The sequence below is a fragment of the Apostichopus japonicus genome, chromosome 2, assembly GCF_037975245.1.
Source record: "Apostichopus japonicus isolate 1M-3 chromosome 2, ASM3797524v1, whole genome shotgun sequence".
In the NCBI taxonomy this organism is placed as follows: Eukaryota; Metazoa; Echinodermata; class Holothuroidea; order Aspidochirotida; family Stichopodidae; genus Apostichopus; species Apostichopus japonicus.
The window spans coordinates 15,234,152-15,252,372 of record NC_092562.1 but is presented as its reverse complement, the minus strand read 5'-3'; the positions used below and the strand labels follow the sequence as shown (position 1 = coordinate 15,252,372).

The following is an 18,221-nucleotide window of genomic DNA, read 5'->3' as shown; positions in this document are numbered from 1 at the left end:
AGTCGCACGTCCCCGCTCGAGTGCTGAATGTACCGGTACCATAGAAATTCCTTATCAGTTTCTATGACCGGTACACACGCTATACTATGTCAACGGTGCTGGAGGAGAAACGGTGCAGTGAAAGACGATACCGCGCCTAACTCATGTACCGTAACTGTTACAGTACTTCTACTTGTTGCGGCAAGGTACGGTACGTACGCTACTTTAACCTACAAAGAACTTGTTAACGTCTTAACTATTTGCGAATTATTTTCAACACGAAATATGTAATGTTAGGAATGTCTCGATCGCAGCATAAAGTATGATGTTGGTTCTCTTTCATTTAAGAAGGAAAATATATCGGTCATTCGGCCTGCTGAACTATACTGTGGTGGTACAGTGGTAGTGCTACAGTTAGGCATGATAATTAATCGCTAGTAGCGGTAATGTTGCCAATACATGTACTTAGGCTAGGCTACAAAGTACAAGTTACATTACAATTTACATGTACGCACAAAGTACAAGTTACATTACAATTTACATGTACACCTAATTAAACGTTAGACATTTAAAGTTTTGACATAAAATTGACTATTCAGTTGAGGCCTTTCGGTTTGTTGATCTGAGTTACTGTAGGTCTTACTCTACTCAGTCTAACATAATTCATGTGACACAGTATTATAACCCTACTGTAACTCGGTAGTGTAACAGCTAGGCAACGATATCAGGCCTGCCAACCTGCCCTTCTCAAAACTAGGAAAATTTACAATTTATGATACAGATGGACTCTTTAAAACAAATCAAATTTTGCTAGGATAGTAGAACATAAAATTTGTGTACGTTGTTACATGTAGCAAATGTTACAGTTTGCTTTGACTCTTGATGAGGCAGCCCTCATTTAATTCAGCAGACCTTAACTATTTTAAACTTGAAAGCATTTAAAGGCAAATGTGTCGGACAGTTCTGACAGGAGCTACTTTGTGGTTAGTGTACATTTTCTTCCCCTAAGGAACCATCATGTCTTTCCTTCCACATTTTTTTCCTTGCCATGCTAGTGTCTGAACTGTGTATAAGGTTCATTCATGCTTATCTTTGTTAAAAGGCTTACAAATGACTGTCAGTGTGGGATTCCATCTTGATGCCAGGTCAATAGGAAATGCATCATTACAGGACAAGTAGTGTGGCACTATTCATACCTGATATGCTTTTAGAAAGCATTGAAGACTCGCCCCAAACCGTGTGCCGCCATCTGAAAAAGTTAACTTGCCGTTGCTTGCAAGTGAAGTTTTGTTCGTGTCGCTACAAAAGGCAGACAGTACAGTAATGTACAGTACCTTGTTATCTTTAGCTGGACCTGAGATGTCCATCGCTGTATTGTTTGTACACTGCTGTGGGTATTGACCGCAGCTGTATGTACTGACTGTACACTAGTGTCTAAATACCGATGGTAGCAAGCTGTGTGTATTTTCTGGGATTGATGGTGGTGTCTAACACTTCTGTTACACCTCATTTGAAACTAGGTCAGATTACCAGCATTAGACGTTTCTTTTTGCGCGAGTCTTCACACCCTCTAAAAGCAAAAAATTTAGAATTCCAGATTTATCTTCATTTCTCAGGTCCTTCAACTGGCCAAGCATATCTGAAGACTTCACCAACGCACTGAATTTCTGGATAGTTTTTATTCTGATCAACGTGCAATTCTTTTCCATTCATAATGGCTGCCGTAATACAGTGGTGGGATCATATAATAGAAGAGTATTCAGGTAAGTGGAGAAGAAAAATATGTAAGGGATTACTTTAAACCTGGGCCAAATTAATAATTGTATCCAATCTGCTGTCCAGAACACCTCAGGATATAACTATTCTCATGACAAGGAAGGAAATACTACATGATGTGGTAAATGAACAATCAGGATTGCTACACATGTTCATTGACCTTCTGTTATTTTGAAATACCCTATCACAAGTATACCCTATTTAGAATCCCAAGCTACATACACTTATGTACAGTATTTCATGATTTTACTCTGGTTTTTATTGAATTTCAGTTGGTTTTTAAGATTGTTCATGTAGAGCATTGCTCCATAAGGTGTCTCAGGCTGCATGATCAGTAACATTTTGAACATGTTTTTGTAGACTGCTCTTGCCTACCTGTGGAAATAATTCCTGATTTGTCACTGGTGAAAGTTAATTAAATGTATAGTATTGCTGCTGGGGATGAAGGGGCTAGTAACAGATGATGTTTGCGGGTGACTTGTCATTCTTTTGACTTATCTGTGAGTATAGTTCCACTGACAGCAAAATCATCTCAAAATGTGGTTTAAGTTTGATGTAATTAATTTTTCATTTTGTTCCTTTTAAATTTCCAGATCCTAGGGTAGAGGATTGGCCTCTCATGCAGACCCCAAAGACAGGGACGTTGTTGGTGGTCCTATATCTCCTAATTGTCTGGATAGGACCAAAACTCATGGCCAATAGAGAACCATTTAATCTAAAACCGCTTTTAATAGTTTACAACTTTGCCATGGTGGCCTTATCCTTTTACATGTTTTGGGAGGTAAGTACAGAGAAGAGGAAAAACTGTCTCTAAGATGGGATATCATGTTAAAGTAAGTTTGCCTGACGTTACGATCCTAGCAGGATCTTTTTCAAAGGCTAAATGACAAGTAACAGTAACAGACGGGTCAAAAACACGCACGGAATACAGACAGGTTAATGAGCATGGTGAACACAAAGAGATAGATGTAAGGGGATTAGTAGACAAGGGATGGAGAGAAGAAAGAAAGAAACAGGGGAAGAGGAGAGGTAGGAGATAAACAGTGGAGGGACAAAGAGAGGATTACGGGAAGAGGGTAGGGGAGATGGGGAGATGGGGTATCGTCAGTCAAAGCTCAGAACATTACCATGAATGATCTGGTGATCACATATCTTTACTTCATGTTTAGTTTATGGCAGAGATCACAAGCTCAGGACTAACAGTCTTAATAGCTTCAAGTTCTATTATTACAGTTTGCAACTTTTTCCAAATTTATTGACAAGGTGTTTTCAATTCACTGTTGGTCATTGGCATGTACATAATTGGACATAGATTGTGAAGTTTGCATTTGTAGCATATATTTCATACATTTCGTGGCATATTTATTCCCATACATTCCCTTGGTCTAAATTTACCTGGTTAACCAACAACTGCAATTACTATTTAGACAATTCTTGACAAGGTGCTGCCTTGAAAGTTGAAAACCCTACCTGATATGTTCTCATATATGTTGCTTTTTCAGTTTAACATGTCGGGTTGGCTAGCTGGTTATTCGTTTGGTTGCGAACTTGTGGACTACTCCAGGAAACCACAGGCTTTAAGAGTAAGTACTATCTTTGAGCTCAAAGGTAATATGACCCAGAAAGACTTTCCTCAAAACATATAAGAAAGATGTAAATACTGGCAAACATATTTATGGAAAATTTTGTGATTCAGCGAAAGATGAGTTGTTGATGCGGAAACGAAGAAGTAGAAATAGATCTGCAATGTGGCTGATTATATGCTATTAACCAATGAAAACTAATCTGGCACAACTATTATCAGAGATCAAAACCTGTTTGACCACTACTAAGCCTGAGTCTGGTAGCAAAAAGTCAGAACCGGGTACCCATCTTCATTAACCAGGTCGGGTAACAGGTAAAAAATTCGCGGCACTATTCAAACACAATGTAATAATGTAACAATGTTGAAATAGTAAGTAATTGAAACAACCATCTACACTACAAGAAAGTTATTTCATGAAATTAAAGTTCTGTATTAGCATGTCTTGATTAATCAAACGTGCAGACCTACAGAATTAAAGGAATCATGAAAGTACTTGCGTAGCAGTTACACAATTTTTTTCTTCAGAAAACGAGTACCCGTTTTGTGGAGTTTATATATACAGATAACAGCAACATGGTTACATGAGTTATACTCCTAAACTATATACTTTACTTATACAGCTAACAGACACATGGTTTGCATGAGTTATACTCCTATGCAATATATACTTTATATATACAGATAACAGTCACATGGTTTGCATGAGTTATACTCCTCAACTATACTTTATTCATACTGTGTGTGTTTGTTTCATCTTCCTTTTCCAGATGGCTTCTGTCTGCTGGTTGTTCTATATTTCAAAATTTATCGAAATGTTCGACACGGTATGTACAGTATGTAAGACTCCATTGATAATTTAGTCCCTTGGTGTGAGTTTCGGCTGAACCCTCCTGACCGTTCCCCACTTCCTCCCCTCCTGCCTGTTCCCACTTCCTCCCCTCCTGACCGTTCCCCACTTCCTCCCCTCCTGACCGTTCCCCACTTCCTCCCCTCCTGACCGTTCCCCACTTCCTCCCCTCCTGACCGTTCCCCACTTCCTCCCCTTCTCCTGATTATGTTTTTTGACCCTCCAGACTATTACTAATATGTTCTCACTTCTCTATTTCCTCTGTAGTTTTTCTTCATCCTGCGGAAAAAGAACAGACAGGTCTCATTTCTACATGTGTTTCACCACGCCCTCATGCCATTTTCCTGGTGGATTGGGGTCAAGTTTGTTCCTGGTAAGAATCTTAACTTTACTGGAGCTGCTTGGGTGGGCAGCATATCTTCCTCCAACACATTTCAAGTGCATGACCCAAAAATATATGTCATTAAATGTGTCACCAAAGTCTTAACAAATGTTAAAAACTTTCAGAAAGTCTTTCACTTAAAATATAAGTGATAACACCTAACATTAGACCTACAAAACTCCACTTGTACTCATTAATTATTACTGTACACTCAATGTTCACAAATATAAAAGTAATAGTTGAAAATTAAAGAGTGAAGAAAGTGTTAGCGAACTACTTTTATTTACTGCAAAAAGCCTGTGTAGGTAAATGTGTATAAGTGAGAGGGACTGACGTTTCTATCCCAGCACAATCTTCTTCAGAATCTTCATAAGTTTCAGTTTGCCTCTGAATATGATCCTGCTAGGATCGAAATGTCAGGCCTCTAACTTATACATAAAAATAGTTGGTATCGTCAAGTGGTAGACCAATTACTTGCTGCCGGTATGTTTTGGTGTGAGAATTAGTGCTGCAAGGTTCTAATAAAAGACCACTACACCAGTTTATGCAGTGAATAATTTATCCAGCATCGCATAGCAGGATGCTATGCAAAATTTGTTACTTGCTACAGTGCAAAGATGTATTATATTGCAAGTTTGCACATAGGAATTATAGTAGTTTAATAGACAAATACACAGCCTTCAAAAAAAATTTCTTATACAAAGTATAAATTAACATTAACATTATAAATTAAATTATAATTAACATTATAATTATATTAACATTATTAAATAACATTATAAATTATACAATGTTATTGTGAGTTAAAAATGAGCGAATGTGGTGCAAACAAATGTTGACGTGAAATACATAAGTTCCTACGTATACAGCATTTTTGTCAAAAATTTCTGTCAGAAATTTCATGTTAAAATTATTCAAATCAGATACTGAATGTGCATATCTCTGATAATGCTGTATCCTGGAGTCATAGATTGCTCAGGGAAATATCAACACGATTGGAAAACTATCAAACTGACTTTGTTAATACTACAAATTTAAACTGTATATATATATAGATTTGATTTGAAATGTTTCTCTCCGTTTCAGGTGGTTTTGGAACCTTCCACGCGATGCAAAACTCTTTCATACATGTTATGATGTACTGCTACTACGGGCTAGCGGCTCTCGGACCTAGCATGCAGAAATACCTCTGGTGGAAGAAATATATGACCACTATGCAACTTGTAAGTTGTCATTCAAACCATTCTACCCATGATGTTTTCAGTTTATTATTTACCATTTAGCATTGATTGTCAATTAAGTAACTCTAATTTTCAGGGATATTTGATTATATTGTGCTGTCAAATTTCCTTTTTAGGCAATGAAGAAGTGCTTCTAAAAAAATGTTCTCTGTTTTGTTGTGCCAAGTGGAATCATTTGAGTAATAATTAGTTCAAGTGAAAAGAATAAGTTTGCAGAACACGTTTGTAGTAGGCGTAGATGTACCGATTGATTCAATAAGATGCAATGTCCTTAAATTTTAATCTTGTTATTGTAAATGTAGCGAATGATTCAGTAGGATGTATTGTCCTTCAAATTTTTATCCTGATGTTCACGATGTTATATTTCTGATAAAATGTGATTAATTTTCTTGTTGTCACTGAAAAAGGTGTTGTGGCCCACACTGATTTCATTGTTGCCTGTAAGATGTATTTTGTACCCACCCAAAACTTATAAGAATGTTTTTGTGCCCTTAGTAATTCCAAATGGTAATAAGTCCTAATAGAAATTTTACTTGGTCAACTCATAACTTCTGTTTCATTTTACAGATACAGTTTTTCCTTGTGATGGTTCACTGCACCAATTTCTTTCGTTACGACTGTCCATATCCGAAGGTCTTCGTATACATCGTAGGATCCTATGGGTTCATCTTCTTCTTCCTTTTTCTCAACTTTTACATACAAGCCTATCGAAAGTCCGGCCCGAAATCAGAAACTAAGAATGGTCACCATGCCAACGGAGTTTATGACAAGAATAATCAAAAGAAATCGCATTGACTACTGGTACTTATTGTAGGCTTAGTAGAAGAATATCATACTGCTTTTGTACAATTTGCAACTGTTTTGGTTACTTTGGTCAGGAATTCATTTTGGTGATGTGAAGTAGAAAGTGTGGAAACTCTTTGCAGTAGAGTAATGTTTCTAGAATTTTTTAGGGCAACAATACCAAACCAACTATTTGCATTGGTCTGGAATTTTACCAATTCTACCGAGTATATCTGAAGATGGAAGGCTTTAAACTATTAGAAAACTAGATTTTTACACGAAGTAAAAGGTTCATGAGCAAATAATTCTGTTCTCTAAACAACAGCCTACTTTTTTCTTTTTTAGTGTGTCTGTTTCTTCTTTGTTATTAGAACGACAGACATATAAAAAGCAAATTGGAAAAATTCACACTTTATACTGTTTTTCTTCATTCTATGAATGAAATTACACCAGAGATGCTTGGTATTAAAATTTGATTAGCAAGGAAAGATTTGTGTCATGTATACTTCATAACTCAATAATGCATTTTAGATTACAGGGTTGCAATTGTTGAAATTTAGACAATTATGAAACATTGCGGTAGATAAATTAGTTGTGACGATATAACAAGTTTTTTGACATTTAGGCTTAGTTGTTTATACCGTTTCATATTTATATTTGTTTATTATAAAGGACGTGTTTGGTTTGGCAATATAGCTTATCAGCCACAGAGGTCAAAGTTGAATTTTTTACATAACAACAGATCTCCATCTTTTCGTTCTCTGGCTAACCAGTAGCAAGTGACAGATGAGAGTTTTAAAGTTGATGAGGAATAAATCTTATGGAAAAAAGTGGTTTGAAGAATACTTTAAATCCAAAGTTCGGATCACTTTTCTTTAAAACTCATATCAGTTGGTACATTGTAAGATAAATGAGATTCCGTGGTTACTTTGGTATTCAAAACTCTTTCTCTGTGTGCACTAGTGTAATGCTTACATTTTGCTTTCATGTTTTCTCAATCTGGTGAATGCAACAGTTATAAATTTCTTTAGTTATTGTAGATAAAACAAAAGATGTCTGTCTGTTAGTGTGCACGTCATTCTAACGAAAACATGCCCAAGTTAGTATCAGTATAAACAGACATGTTTCTTGTGTTTTTCATTGTGGTTTTACTTTTTGTCACAATCTATATTTGTTCTATGCGGAACCTTGGCAGTTTGTATTTTTTGAGTCAGCTGTAATGAAAAAACCTTACATGAATAGTAATTATTTATATTTGAGAAATTTGAATACTTGCAAATATGCAAATATCTTTAATTCTAGAGTATGTGCAAAATGCAACTGCTAACTAGATAGTGCTAATATCATTTTTCTGAGTATATCAACTTGCAATCTTGTTGAGACCCTCAATTTCTTGAGTTTTTTTATACATCCAGTTTACCAGAGTGATTACTTTTGGCAAGAGTTTATAGCCATGCTTCCTATTTGGGCATTAGCACACATAAATCCAAATGATTATCACTTGAATATGACACTACGGAAACTTTGTAGACATAATTTATTCGTGCAAGCAATGACAGTTTGGTTTCCAAAGCCAGCTTGAGCTTGAATCTGTAATAATTTTCTATAACAGCTGATTACTGTTTTTTTTTAATTGACATATTTCTTTGTATTGTAAAGTTCATCAATATTGATTGCTGCAATGCTACATTCACGGAGGTGCTGAGAAAACAAATTTAAACCAGTACTCTATAGGACAGCAGCCTTCCGGCCACTGGAAGATTTCAAATCTGGCGGGAAAACCAGATCTTTCCACAATCTTGCAGTTATCAGGTGTGCAGGCCCGAGGGCCTTAATGTTGAGCACCTTACTTCTAGATATGGAATGATTTCGATTCTGTCTGGCCCTACGCTCCAACCAATGTTTTTTCTCTGGCCCTTGTAGAACATTAACGTAGAAGCAGGCTATTATCTCAGCAAGGGAAAATGCCTTGAGGAAGGCAGCAACTCCTATTTGGAATTTTTACCACGAGTGACCATTATTTGACCCTCTAGCATATTTGGGCCAGTACTGGTGACCTCTGACCTCTGGAGAACCATTTGAGACACGATTGCCTAGCTCTCCCAGATTTGGTTCCCTGCTTTTAGTATGTGAATCCACCCTCACTAAGAACAGCAATCTCCTTTTGTTGGAAGCAATTCCAAAAGTAAAGCTTTTGATTGCTTCATGCTTACTATTGAGGTCTATCTTAGTGCAAGAAACTCACCTCTGACCAGTAGTCCTCTATTGTAGTCAATAACTGGAATCATATTTGCAATAGTACATTAATTTCTTTCTCATACAGTATAGAACCTGTGGCAACACATTACTAGGCCTGTTGGCTTTTCATTTCACTCTCCCCCAATCTCCCCTCAAACAGCTTCATTTGTATTTGTAGCTTGGTCAATTTGTTGAACTTTCCAAGAAGCAATTATTTGCAAGTCAGTTATGTCTTTGGTAATACTGTTTTTTTACCTTATGATGCCGAGGTTGATGGTATTAAATATTTATGTCATTGCTTTAAGTTGTGAAAGTTTTGTTTTTCTCAAATGACCTTTGACCTCTCATAATCATATCACTAGAGCTCAGGTAAGGATTTCATTATATGACAAACAGTATATATGTGATTGAGTTTATTTGAAAAGTTGAATCTTTGTTCTATAATGGTATGTAATGAATCGCTTTGCTTTTACTGTTCATGATGTGCTAATGCCGCCATGTTAAATGGAGTACACAAAGATATAATACCTGCCAATTTATATTTATAGCTTTTGAATTAGGTAACTTGTTAGTTTTGAGATATTTTCATCTAATGGTGAATAGATCATTGACATGGAGCAACAGTCTAACTTCTATGAGATATGTTTGTTATAAATATATCTGATTCAGGTTTCTTTAGGCCTGAAAATGAAGATTATCACATTTACCAGCTATACGCAAAGAAACATTAAATGTTTCGAATAAAATATTTAAATGCTACATGTTTGTTGTTGTCATCATTTTCAACAAGTTAGTCTTCAATTTTCTGTAAGATATAATCATTGTCTACAGAAAGTCTCCAAGATTTTGTCAGTCCAAATTGCGGTGTTTGCAGCTGTAAGGAATATTGATTATGTCATCTCTTATCATTTTTGGTGTGAAGCTAGCAAGATGCCAACCCAGGGAACTAGTCCTACCCATCCCCAGCTTATTACTTGTAGATGAAAGGGGGGGGGGGGAGGGGGAAGTTTTGGCCAATGTATGCTATCGTATTGGCATCAGTAAATGTTGTACGTCTGATATTTTATCCTGCATAACATTTCAAAATACTTTGTTACTTTACGGAGATGAAGATTAATGTAAGCATCACATTAGCGACTGGACTGACCAAGATTTGCAAATCAAGAATGAAAAATGGTGAGTCCTCTAACTGATAGCCCCCTCCCCACCCCTTCCTTGCATAAATGGTTAGCAATAAACAATGTTAATGCATTGGCTGCATGACAACGATTCACTGTAGATTTACTTTATAATATTGTGGTTCCGTGTAACATTGAAAACCATTAACTTTATGATCACATGTTACTTGCTTCTGCAGAATAGTTGTAAGTTGTAAAATACAAGGTACCACACTGAGACCTTCCCTTTAAACTTGGTTTAATACACTTTTCTGTCAGACTAATTGCACAAGAGTGGTAATTTGTAATTAGTGGAACAGCTCATATTTTCAGGAAACAATTTTCGTAAAATCAGCACAAAAGGACTATCTTTCTTGTTTTTTTTTGGATTCCCAACCATTTCTTTGTTATGGGATATGATGAGACACTCTTTTCAAACAAGAAAGTAACTAAAACAAACATTTTTCAAAATTTTCATATTTATTGTTTATTTTCTGTTATATATCAGTACAATAACGTCATCTCAACCCACCAAATTCCAAACTGGTACAGTTCATACCTGTGTCATTCCATAAATATACAGTCAAACTTGTAACACACTGGACATTCCTGTTAAGCCGATCTTCACTGGTATTACTATCCTCTGCATAGTTATGGTAGCATTCTATTAAAGTAACAAGGCCAAACCAATTTCTTGAAGTGAGACAGATCCTTAATTTCTGAGAACCTAACACAGCATGACATTGCCAAAATGTCAAACACTGTGGTCACACATGGGGTTGGTTCTGGTGTTACATTTACATGGGGAATGTTACCAAACGTTTATAGAATGCCACATGTAAGGAACAACTTTCTCTTGTTGAACATGAACAGAGATTGATAATTTCAACAACAAAAATATTCCTGAATAATCCTATGTAACAGTTGCTCCCTTTCTCCTACTGATACAACCATTGCAAAGAATTTTGCCCTTTTTGGATTGACATTTTTTTCTTCTTCTTTCTTTCTTGCAGATAAAACTGCCAAAAACGTCCAAAAAAAGCAAAAAATTTCTTTACTGCATTTTGGCTATGGGTGTTTTATCGTACATAAACTTTGTCAATAACATCAACAAATGCTTGTATAGTCCTAGAACTGTAGCTATATATGTTGGATGTTTTGTCATCTCCAAATCTTATGACAAGAAATGGGCGGATGGGGCTCACAACACATTGTTTAACCCCCAGTCATATGAAGGTTGTGCTAACAGATAGTTGCACGAGACCAAATTTTGTCATTAAATGCAGATCTAAATAGAATTATTTGAAATTCTTAGCAATTTGCAAGTCGGGTCTGTTGATTAATTTTTTTACTCTCTGTCCATTTTAAAACTGGCATCTCTTTTCTCCATCCACTTCTCGAATTGACTAATAAAATGTTCTTCTGCTAAAGTTATGATAGCAATCATGAATGCAAGGCCTCTTTCTCATCTAGAAGTCGCTTTCTCTTAGCTCGTTCAAGTAACCTACGTTCCCTCTCGTATTCTTTCATTCTGTGTACATAACTGCAGAGAAAACAAAAACCTTTGTAAATATAAATGTTTCAGTTACAGGATAAGTAAACAAAACTACCAGCTTTATCTTAGCAAGTTAGTTTGTTCTTCATAATTAACAATTTCCTGAAATTTTTTGAGGAAAACCATGCTCTGTTTTGAGGAAATATTAACAGTTATGTCAGGAGGCTGTTTATGTGTGATGATGTCATTGTGTAACTAGCAGGTGAGTCATTTACCTATTATTATTATTATTTTTCTTATCTTTATTGTAAATTTAAAGTATTCAAAGGCAACGTCATGAAGCTGAACATTTTGATATAGCATTTGAAAAACCAAACCTCTTTTACAGCAAATAATCATTAAAGATTCAAGGTAAAATGTCATATTGGCTTTATAAAGTTTTGATTGCATGTAAAGGAATCTTAACACATTGCTAGCTCAAAAATGGACAAAAAAATATCTTTGGGGTTTTGCTCATCACAGGTATCACCAATGAAGTTGGTTGGACTTTTTGCTGCCTTAATATTGAACTAAGGCAAGCTTATGCAGATAATTGTTTTGACGTGGGGATGAATGAACAGGGAAATAGGTTGCAAATGTCACAAAGCTTTCGGTCTGATTAAAATATGAAAAGAAATGTGTTTCAAAAACACTTTTTATCTGTTTGTCAATGACTAGATGGAAAACATCATTATTAAGCAGATTCATTTATGAAACGTTTTGGCCAAAATACATTGAGCAGTTGTCAGCTAGAGTTAAGTTGTTCCAAAAATGGAAAAAAAACACTACATAAGCTACATAAAATTCTAACCAACCCTTGAATCTCACTTCTTTGCATATCAAACAATTTTTTGGGGGGGTTAAAGGCAAAACATTTGGCACAAAACTGAAATAACTTACTCTTCATATTCACAGATATCATAGTCATGCTTTTGATGTTTACATCTGTAAGGTACATGGAAGGGGTTTTCCTGCTTGCACTGTTGATATTGAATATAAAGGTGAGCACAGTAGTCCCTTCTCTTGAGAGGCAACTTGGCATCATTCATCTCTTGTTGTGTAGCAACCATAACTAGAAAGAAATAATAAAGAAGTCAGCATTGAAAACAGGTAACATATATTGAAACAAATTGGTATTCAAAATAAAACGTCCTTGTCCATGAATGGTCACAACAAGGCGAGTTCTTGGTATCATTGTTCCATGCCCTGGCTATTTGGACCTTTATGTTTTAAAAAGGTCTATACTTCTCCCATCTGATAGTGCTGGTAAATAAGATTGCATTTTTCATCACCAAAATTATTGAGAATTTGGCAAAATCCTTGTAAAATGAGATAGCTAACCTATATAAATAAAATAAAAATAGTCTAGACATTCTGGATATAATAAAAGAACCCCAAATTAACCCATGTGCGCATTTTTCCCAACATCAGCTTGTCAATAATATTACAGACCTAGGCCTAAAATTAATTGTTACACTATCCTCAGCGTTGCATAATTAATTTCATAGGCCAAAGTATTTTATAATTCCATAATTTTTTAAACAAATCATAATCATAATAGATTTTTTGTAATATAATAACATAGCCTAGGCGTACCCCATTTCTGATTGCAATTTAGAATAACACAAAATTTTGCTGTGAGATTATCTCAGAATCAAATATATGGAAATTGAGATCGCCTGTGAGACTCAGGGTATAACCAGGTTTCTGTCCACGATTCCCGAAGGTAACCCTTCGCAAAAATGGTCCTCCACAAAACTTATAAAGCACTGTGTCTACAGTGTACGGTACCATCTCAGTAAGCATAACAACTGAAGGGAACAGAGCTTAGTTTGTGCGAGTCGGGCTAAGTAGTGCATGTATAGGCCTTCCAATTACTGTGAAACGTTAACGTTAGGTTGGACAAATTCACATGAATTCAGGGCCTAGGATTACCTCTTTCTTTTCGACCATTTTGAAATCCATACAACGGATCAAATGTAGGCGTATTAACAAGATCCGGTGCTGTGTCCGGATGGGTCACGTATGCGGACCACATGTGCCCCATTTTAAAGAAAAATGAGCCAACGGTTGATGGGTGTAAGTTGGCTGGGACTACCAAATCTGTGATATCTGGCGAACGGGGACCGAAGTGATGGCGCTCGTCATTTTAAATGGAGAATGTTGTTTGGCTCTGAACGTAGTCGTTATTCGTAATAGCCATGTGCCTCCTGCTTCACAGGGCGACCATTGACCATGCATGTGTAACAAATCCCGACGGCATATGATTACTGATGTAAGGAAACTGATTCAGATTGTTCCGATGATCATTGGAATGTTGCTCAAGGATTGGTCTGAAAATAATTATTTAATTGATATTTGGCATGAACTGATAAATTGCATTTCATCACAAGAGAGTGGTGTGAACTTACGAGTAGTGGTCATTTCGCAGAACTAGGCTGTATGTTAGTGTCGTATGCCCAGTCCTATGTTTTAATTGTAACTGTTCAACTATATTTAACAATGTAGCCTAATTGTACATAGTCTACCTATTTGCACATGAGGGATGGCATCCATAAGGATTAGAACTACAATATTTATATGAATTATTATTATCATTTAAACTAAATGTGGATAGCCAAGTGCCAACGTCATAGCTGATAAGCCGAGGAAAGAATTGAGTGGATTGCATATGTTACTTATTGCTACAGAAACATCATTTAACAATTAACAGTTAGGCTTACTGTCTAAGACTCTGAGAGGCTAAAATTTATGATGGTGCTGACACAAGCACTGATGCTGATGGTTTGAATCTTATCTAGAACATGTGAATTTTTAAAATTTTATTTATTTAGTTGATTATTCACACCTGGCTTGTTTTACTTGTATGTATGTGTTTCTCCTCACACTCACAGGCCGGCCTAGATGCTATAACTCTGTCTACACAAGCTATTGTAGGCCTAGATCTTCAAAAAGGTTTGTTGATGTAGCTTTTACTGGGTAGGTTTATCCTCCATCCTGAATATTGAGGATTTTCAATTGATGCAACAAAAATGTATGCCTTGCATGACCATTTTAGAAAAATGAGCTACATTGTTGCAACAAGTACTTACACTGATGTTAAGGTAGCTATTTGGTGACATTAGTACTTGAGTAATGTTAATATATAACAACATTTAAATGGTAGAGCTATATAAGTAAGTAGTAAAATGGTGTGGCACTTTTCATCAGAGAAAAATGGGCACATCACTACTCCACTGGTCTTTTAGTCTAGAATGTAGATTTAAATAAGCACTACAGAATTAAGAGGAATAGATTCAGAATGAATGTTAGCAGCACTAGCGGTATTAAATTAATTTGTTGTTTGATTTATTGTCTTCCAGGTTACTTTATACCTCTAATTGATTGGAAAATTTGTACAATGGCACTTTTGGGGCCTCCAAATATACAACCTTTCAAGGTCGCATTCCGGAATTACACATCTGATGAAATTAAGAAACTCAGCGTAAAGGAAATAACTCATTCTCAATTCTTCACTGAGATTGGCACGCCAGTTCCAGGTGGATTGTATGATTCTGCTTTGGGTAAGAAAGAGATCTTTTTGATTACTTTAAAGTTTAAAACGGCAAAGAAAAATTGGCTAGAAGAGCATCCATACTTGTGAGTGCAGAGTCGTCAGACTTTTTTATCTATCTACTGAGTCTTACGACTTTTGCTCTACCTAATGAGTCATAAAACTTTTGCTCTATCTACTGAGCTATCCAGTTAGTGATGAATTCTGTATAACCATTTCCTTAATAATAATAATAATAATCAGCAGTTATTTTTGCTTAAGCGACCAAAAATGTGGGAGAAGACCGCAAGGGCTTATGGATTACTACTTACATGTTGGGTAGCCTCTAGTTCAACATTTTAAATCAAATTTGGAATCTTTTAAGTAAGAATGTCATTTCATATGGGAAAACGGTAGATTGCTCTTGGATGAAAAACCCACCTTACTATGACCCGGCCGGGTATCGAACCCCGAACCTCCCAATTGCTAAGCCTCATTGCTTTAATTACCACCACTTTTATCCACTCGGCCACGGCATCGGTTTCCTTGCTGCAATGCCAGTTGGAAACCACATACCTTACTTAGCAAGGACCAGGGATGACACCCCAGTTTCATTTGTTGTACAATCCATGAAGGTAGCAGTGAAGGATATTTCAAGAGAAATTTGACAACCAATGTAAATAACATAAAATTAACAACTGAAAGGTGGCTGGGAAAAATATAGACAAATTTGAAAGACCAAAAAAGTCATTGGCGATAATGAGATTTCAATCAGCGAACCCCCAGAATTAGGCCTGTGCTGTACCAACTTGGCTATTCACTCTTTAGTGGTTAGAAATATCTTTTACATAAACCATTTCTCTTCTGGTGAGTGCCTGTGAGAAGGTTAGCACCTTGCATACTGTTCAACCAGAGATCATACCCCAGTTTCATTGGATATAACCCAAAGGGTGGCAATGGAAGGAATTTCAATATGCCTTCAGGTTTGGTAGCTGGCCATTGCAACTTCTCCCTGAGCAGGGCTACCAAATTTTCGGTTCAGACAACCAAAACGAGCTATGGAGGTCGTCTGGTGGACGACTAGTTGTATTTCAGGTAAAATGACAAATTGGTATCTGTTCTTCTATCTATTCACCTAACCTATACATCTCTCCAGTGTACAAATTTGTCATTCTTATTTTGCTACATTTTTTGGGAACAACCAAGTTTGCTGTTCGGACAAACAAAATTTTACTGCATGATCGTCCAAGGGACAGCCAGACAAAAGCCTTAAAAATTGGCCCTGCAGAGCTTGTCAATCAGAAAACGAGCAGCTCTTTGACACTTTATTTCTCCTTTGAATAAATGTTTGCTTTCCACCACCTAAAGCAAACTGTTTATTCACAGATGGAGTTAGTGGTCCTGTTTGACACTTTTCGCTATTTGAAAATTACTTATAAAGTTTCGAATTTCAAAACTGCAAGAAAACCCTTGTAGAAACTTGAATTTGACATTTTGAATTGAGCATGATTCTGAGGGTAATAACTAGTAGACTTATCATCTACTGTATGTACATTATCAGTCAAAACTATGAGTGTCATCAAACTAACCGCTCTAACATGAAAGTCATCTCGTCTGTTCCTCCAGGACCAAGTGAAAAGAATGATGTCTGTTCTACGTGCCTTCTCAACCCACTTCATTGTCCAGGACATCTCGGTCATATTACTTTACCCCTACCTGTCTTCAATCCCTTGTACATTCGAATCATGGTGCAGGTAAGATTAGCCTAAAATATATTTTTACTGTGAAATTGCTTTATGTTGAGAGGAGTATGTGATTAATCTTTCAAGCTGGTTTATAACGTTCTGCCCGTGCCTTGTCAAATTCTGACATAATTTGTTAACTCACATTCTAATTAACAGATCTATGTTGCTGCAATCATTGGAAAGCTTCTAATTAGAATCCATTAACTGTTTGATGCTTTAGAGCGAGACTGTGTCCCAAAAACTTTAATGTATTGCTTTCTGTTATTTAACCTGATGCCTAATGTCATCATTCATGGTGAAACTGGAGCTGACCGTTAGTAACAAAATATGTTTTCCAGTTTCTTGGACTTCCCTTAATAGTTAGACAATGATACAATCATACAAGAATATTTTGGCAATTGGGCTTAAAATGTAGCGTCAAGTTGTTTAATATGAATTAATTTTTTTTGTAACATATTTAAAAATTTATTAAAAGAAAGAATAGCTTTATTACAGTATATTAATTAGCTTGTCTCTATACTGTAAAGTCATTTGCAAACTGTACTGATTAATAGTGGTTTTTTTCTTATGTTAATGTTCAAGGTTATATTTAAGGAAAGGGTTAGAAAATGAGTAACTGAACAATACGTTAATGCTAACCCAGCAGTTCTTAACCTTGTTGTCCCAGTTTCCCCTTTTTCCAATTAGTTGCCCTAGGTATTCTCCCCCTTTCTAAAATATATTAACACAAATGGTCATCAAAGTGGTTTTCTCCATAGTTCACACTCACAGCAAAGAGAATGCATGGGGACAATGGTATAAACGGCATGTACAGATTTACATATTGTTAAGGAGAGACGAACAGTTCCCTCCCAAAGTACCTAAAGGTCCCCTCAGAGGAAAATCCCCTCCCCCCTGAAGAACCACTGTGCTTACCCAACTGCTCCTTTTTTTTCCCCTCCCTCAATACTATTTGTTTTTTTGTGCGAAAAGAGAATGTACAAGGAATTTTTCAAAGTAAAATATTAAGAATTTGTCTCATTGTATTGTTCTGGGAAGAAGTACTTTGCAAGAATGAATAGACAAATATGGTTCTTCTGTTTCTTTTAGATTCTTCATGGTTCCTGTCTTAAATGTCATCATTTAGCTGCCCCTCGCTGGGCGCTGCATAACTTTCTCTGTAAGCTGAAGCTGATCAACAGCGGGAACATGGACCTCCTGGACAATCTGGATCCCGATATCTTTAAGTTGAAGGGCGGACCAACTCCTGAGAAGGATGGAATGGCAATAGATATAGAGGAGGAGTTGGACGAAGTACTCACGACTACTCTAGGAATATCTCTGGATAGTAAGTGCAAACCTTTCATGGAAAAACAAAAAACTGTAGTTTTACAGTGATGTTGAAACGTTGAAAACAATCTGATAAATCCCTCGAGAATTTGC

The 18,221-nt window shown here is 36.2% G+C and overlaps 3 protein-coding genes across 5 annotated transcripts in view; 2 read left to right on the top strand and 1 right to left on the bottom strand.

The window, feature by feature from the left end:
* Positions 1-9,590, top strand: part of LOC139978963 (uncharacterized) — a 41,893-nt gene extending 32,303 nt beyond the window's left edge. Inside the window, exons 9-15 of the mRNA XM_071989571.1 lie at positions 1,692-1,742; positions 2,349-2,536; positions 3,258-3,338; positions 4,108-4,164; positions 4,455-4,560; positions 5,656-5,792; positions 6,378-9,590. Of these exons, the coding sequence (XP_071845672.1) occupies positions 1,692-1,742; positions 2,349-2,536; positions 3,258-3,338; positions 4,108-4,164; positions 4,455-4,560; positions 5,656-5,792; positions 6,378-6,605 (848 nt within the window). The 3' untranslated portion in view covers positions 6,606-9,590. The remainder of the gene's footprint in view (positions 1-1,691; positions 1,743-2,348; positions 2,537-3,257; positions 3,339-4,107; positions 4,165-4,454; positions 4,561-5,655; positions 5,793-6,377) is intronic.
* An 859-nt stretch (positions 9,591-10,449) lies between these two features.
* Positions 10,450-13,661, bottom strand: LOC139979558 (NADH dehydrogenase [ubiquinone] 1 beta subcomplex subunit 7-like). Its single transcript, XM_071990495.1, has 3 exons — positions 13,458-13,661; positions 12,423-12,594; positions 10,450-11,531 (listed from the first exon to the last, which is right to left on the bottom strand). The coding sequence occupies exons 1-3, from the start codon at positions 13,567-13,569 to the stop codon at positions 11,432-11,434; spliced, it is 384 nt and encodes a 127-aa protein (XP_071846596.1). The 5' UTR covers positions 13,570-13,661; the 3' UTR covers positions 10,450-11,431.
* Positions 13,662-13,684: 23 nt separating this feature from the next.
* The window catches only part of LOC139979510 (DNA-directed RNA polymerase I subunit RPA1-like), a 40,364-nt gene continuing 35,827 nt past the window's right edge, over positions 13,685-18,221 (top strand). The window contains exons 1-4 of one of the 3 annotated variants that reach the window (XM_071990396.1): positions 13,685-13,797; positions 14,885-15,085; positions 16,681-16,808; positions 17,889-18,126. In XM_071990396.1, the coding sequence (XP_071846497.1) occupies positions 14,923-15,085; positions 16,681-16,808; positions 17,889-18,126 (529 nt within the window). In that variant the 5' untranslated portion in view covers positions 13,685-13,797; positions 14,885-14,922. Of the gene's footprint in view, positions 13,854-14,377; positions 14,478-14,884; positions 15,086-16,680; positions 16,809-17,888; positions 18,127-18,221 lie in introns of those variants that run through there. The other 2 variants (XM_071990404.1, XM_071990387.1) reach the window with 2 other exon arrangements.

Bases quoted from the DNA above. Each gene is read 5' to 3' on its own strand.
- LOC139979558 (XM_071990495.1), bottom strand. From the start codon at position 13,569: ATGGGGCACATGTGGTCCGCATACGTGACCCATCCGGACACAGCACCG. The intron at 12,595-13,457 runs GTAATCCTAGGC...ATTTCTTTCTAG, and splicing joins AAATGGTCGAAAAGAAAGAG to TTATGGTTGCTACACAACAA. The intron at 11,532-12,422 runs GTAAGTTATTTC...TTTTCTCTGCAG, and splicing joins GATATCTGTGAATATGAAGA to TTATGTACACAGAATGAAAG.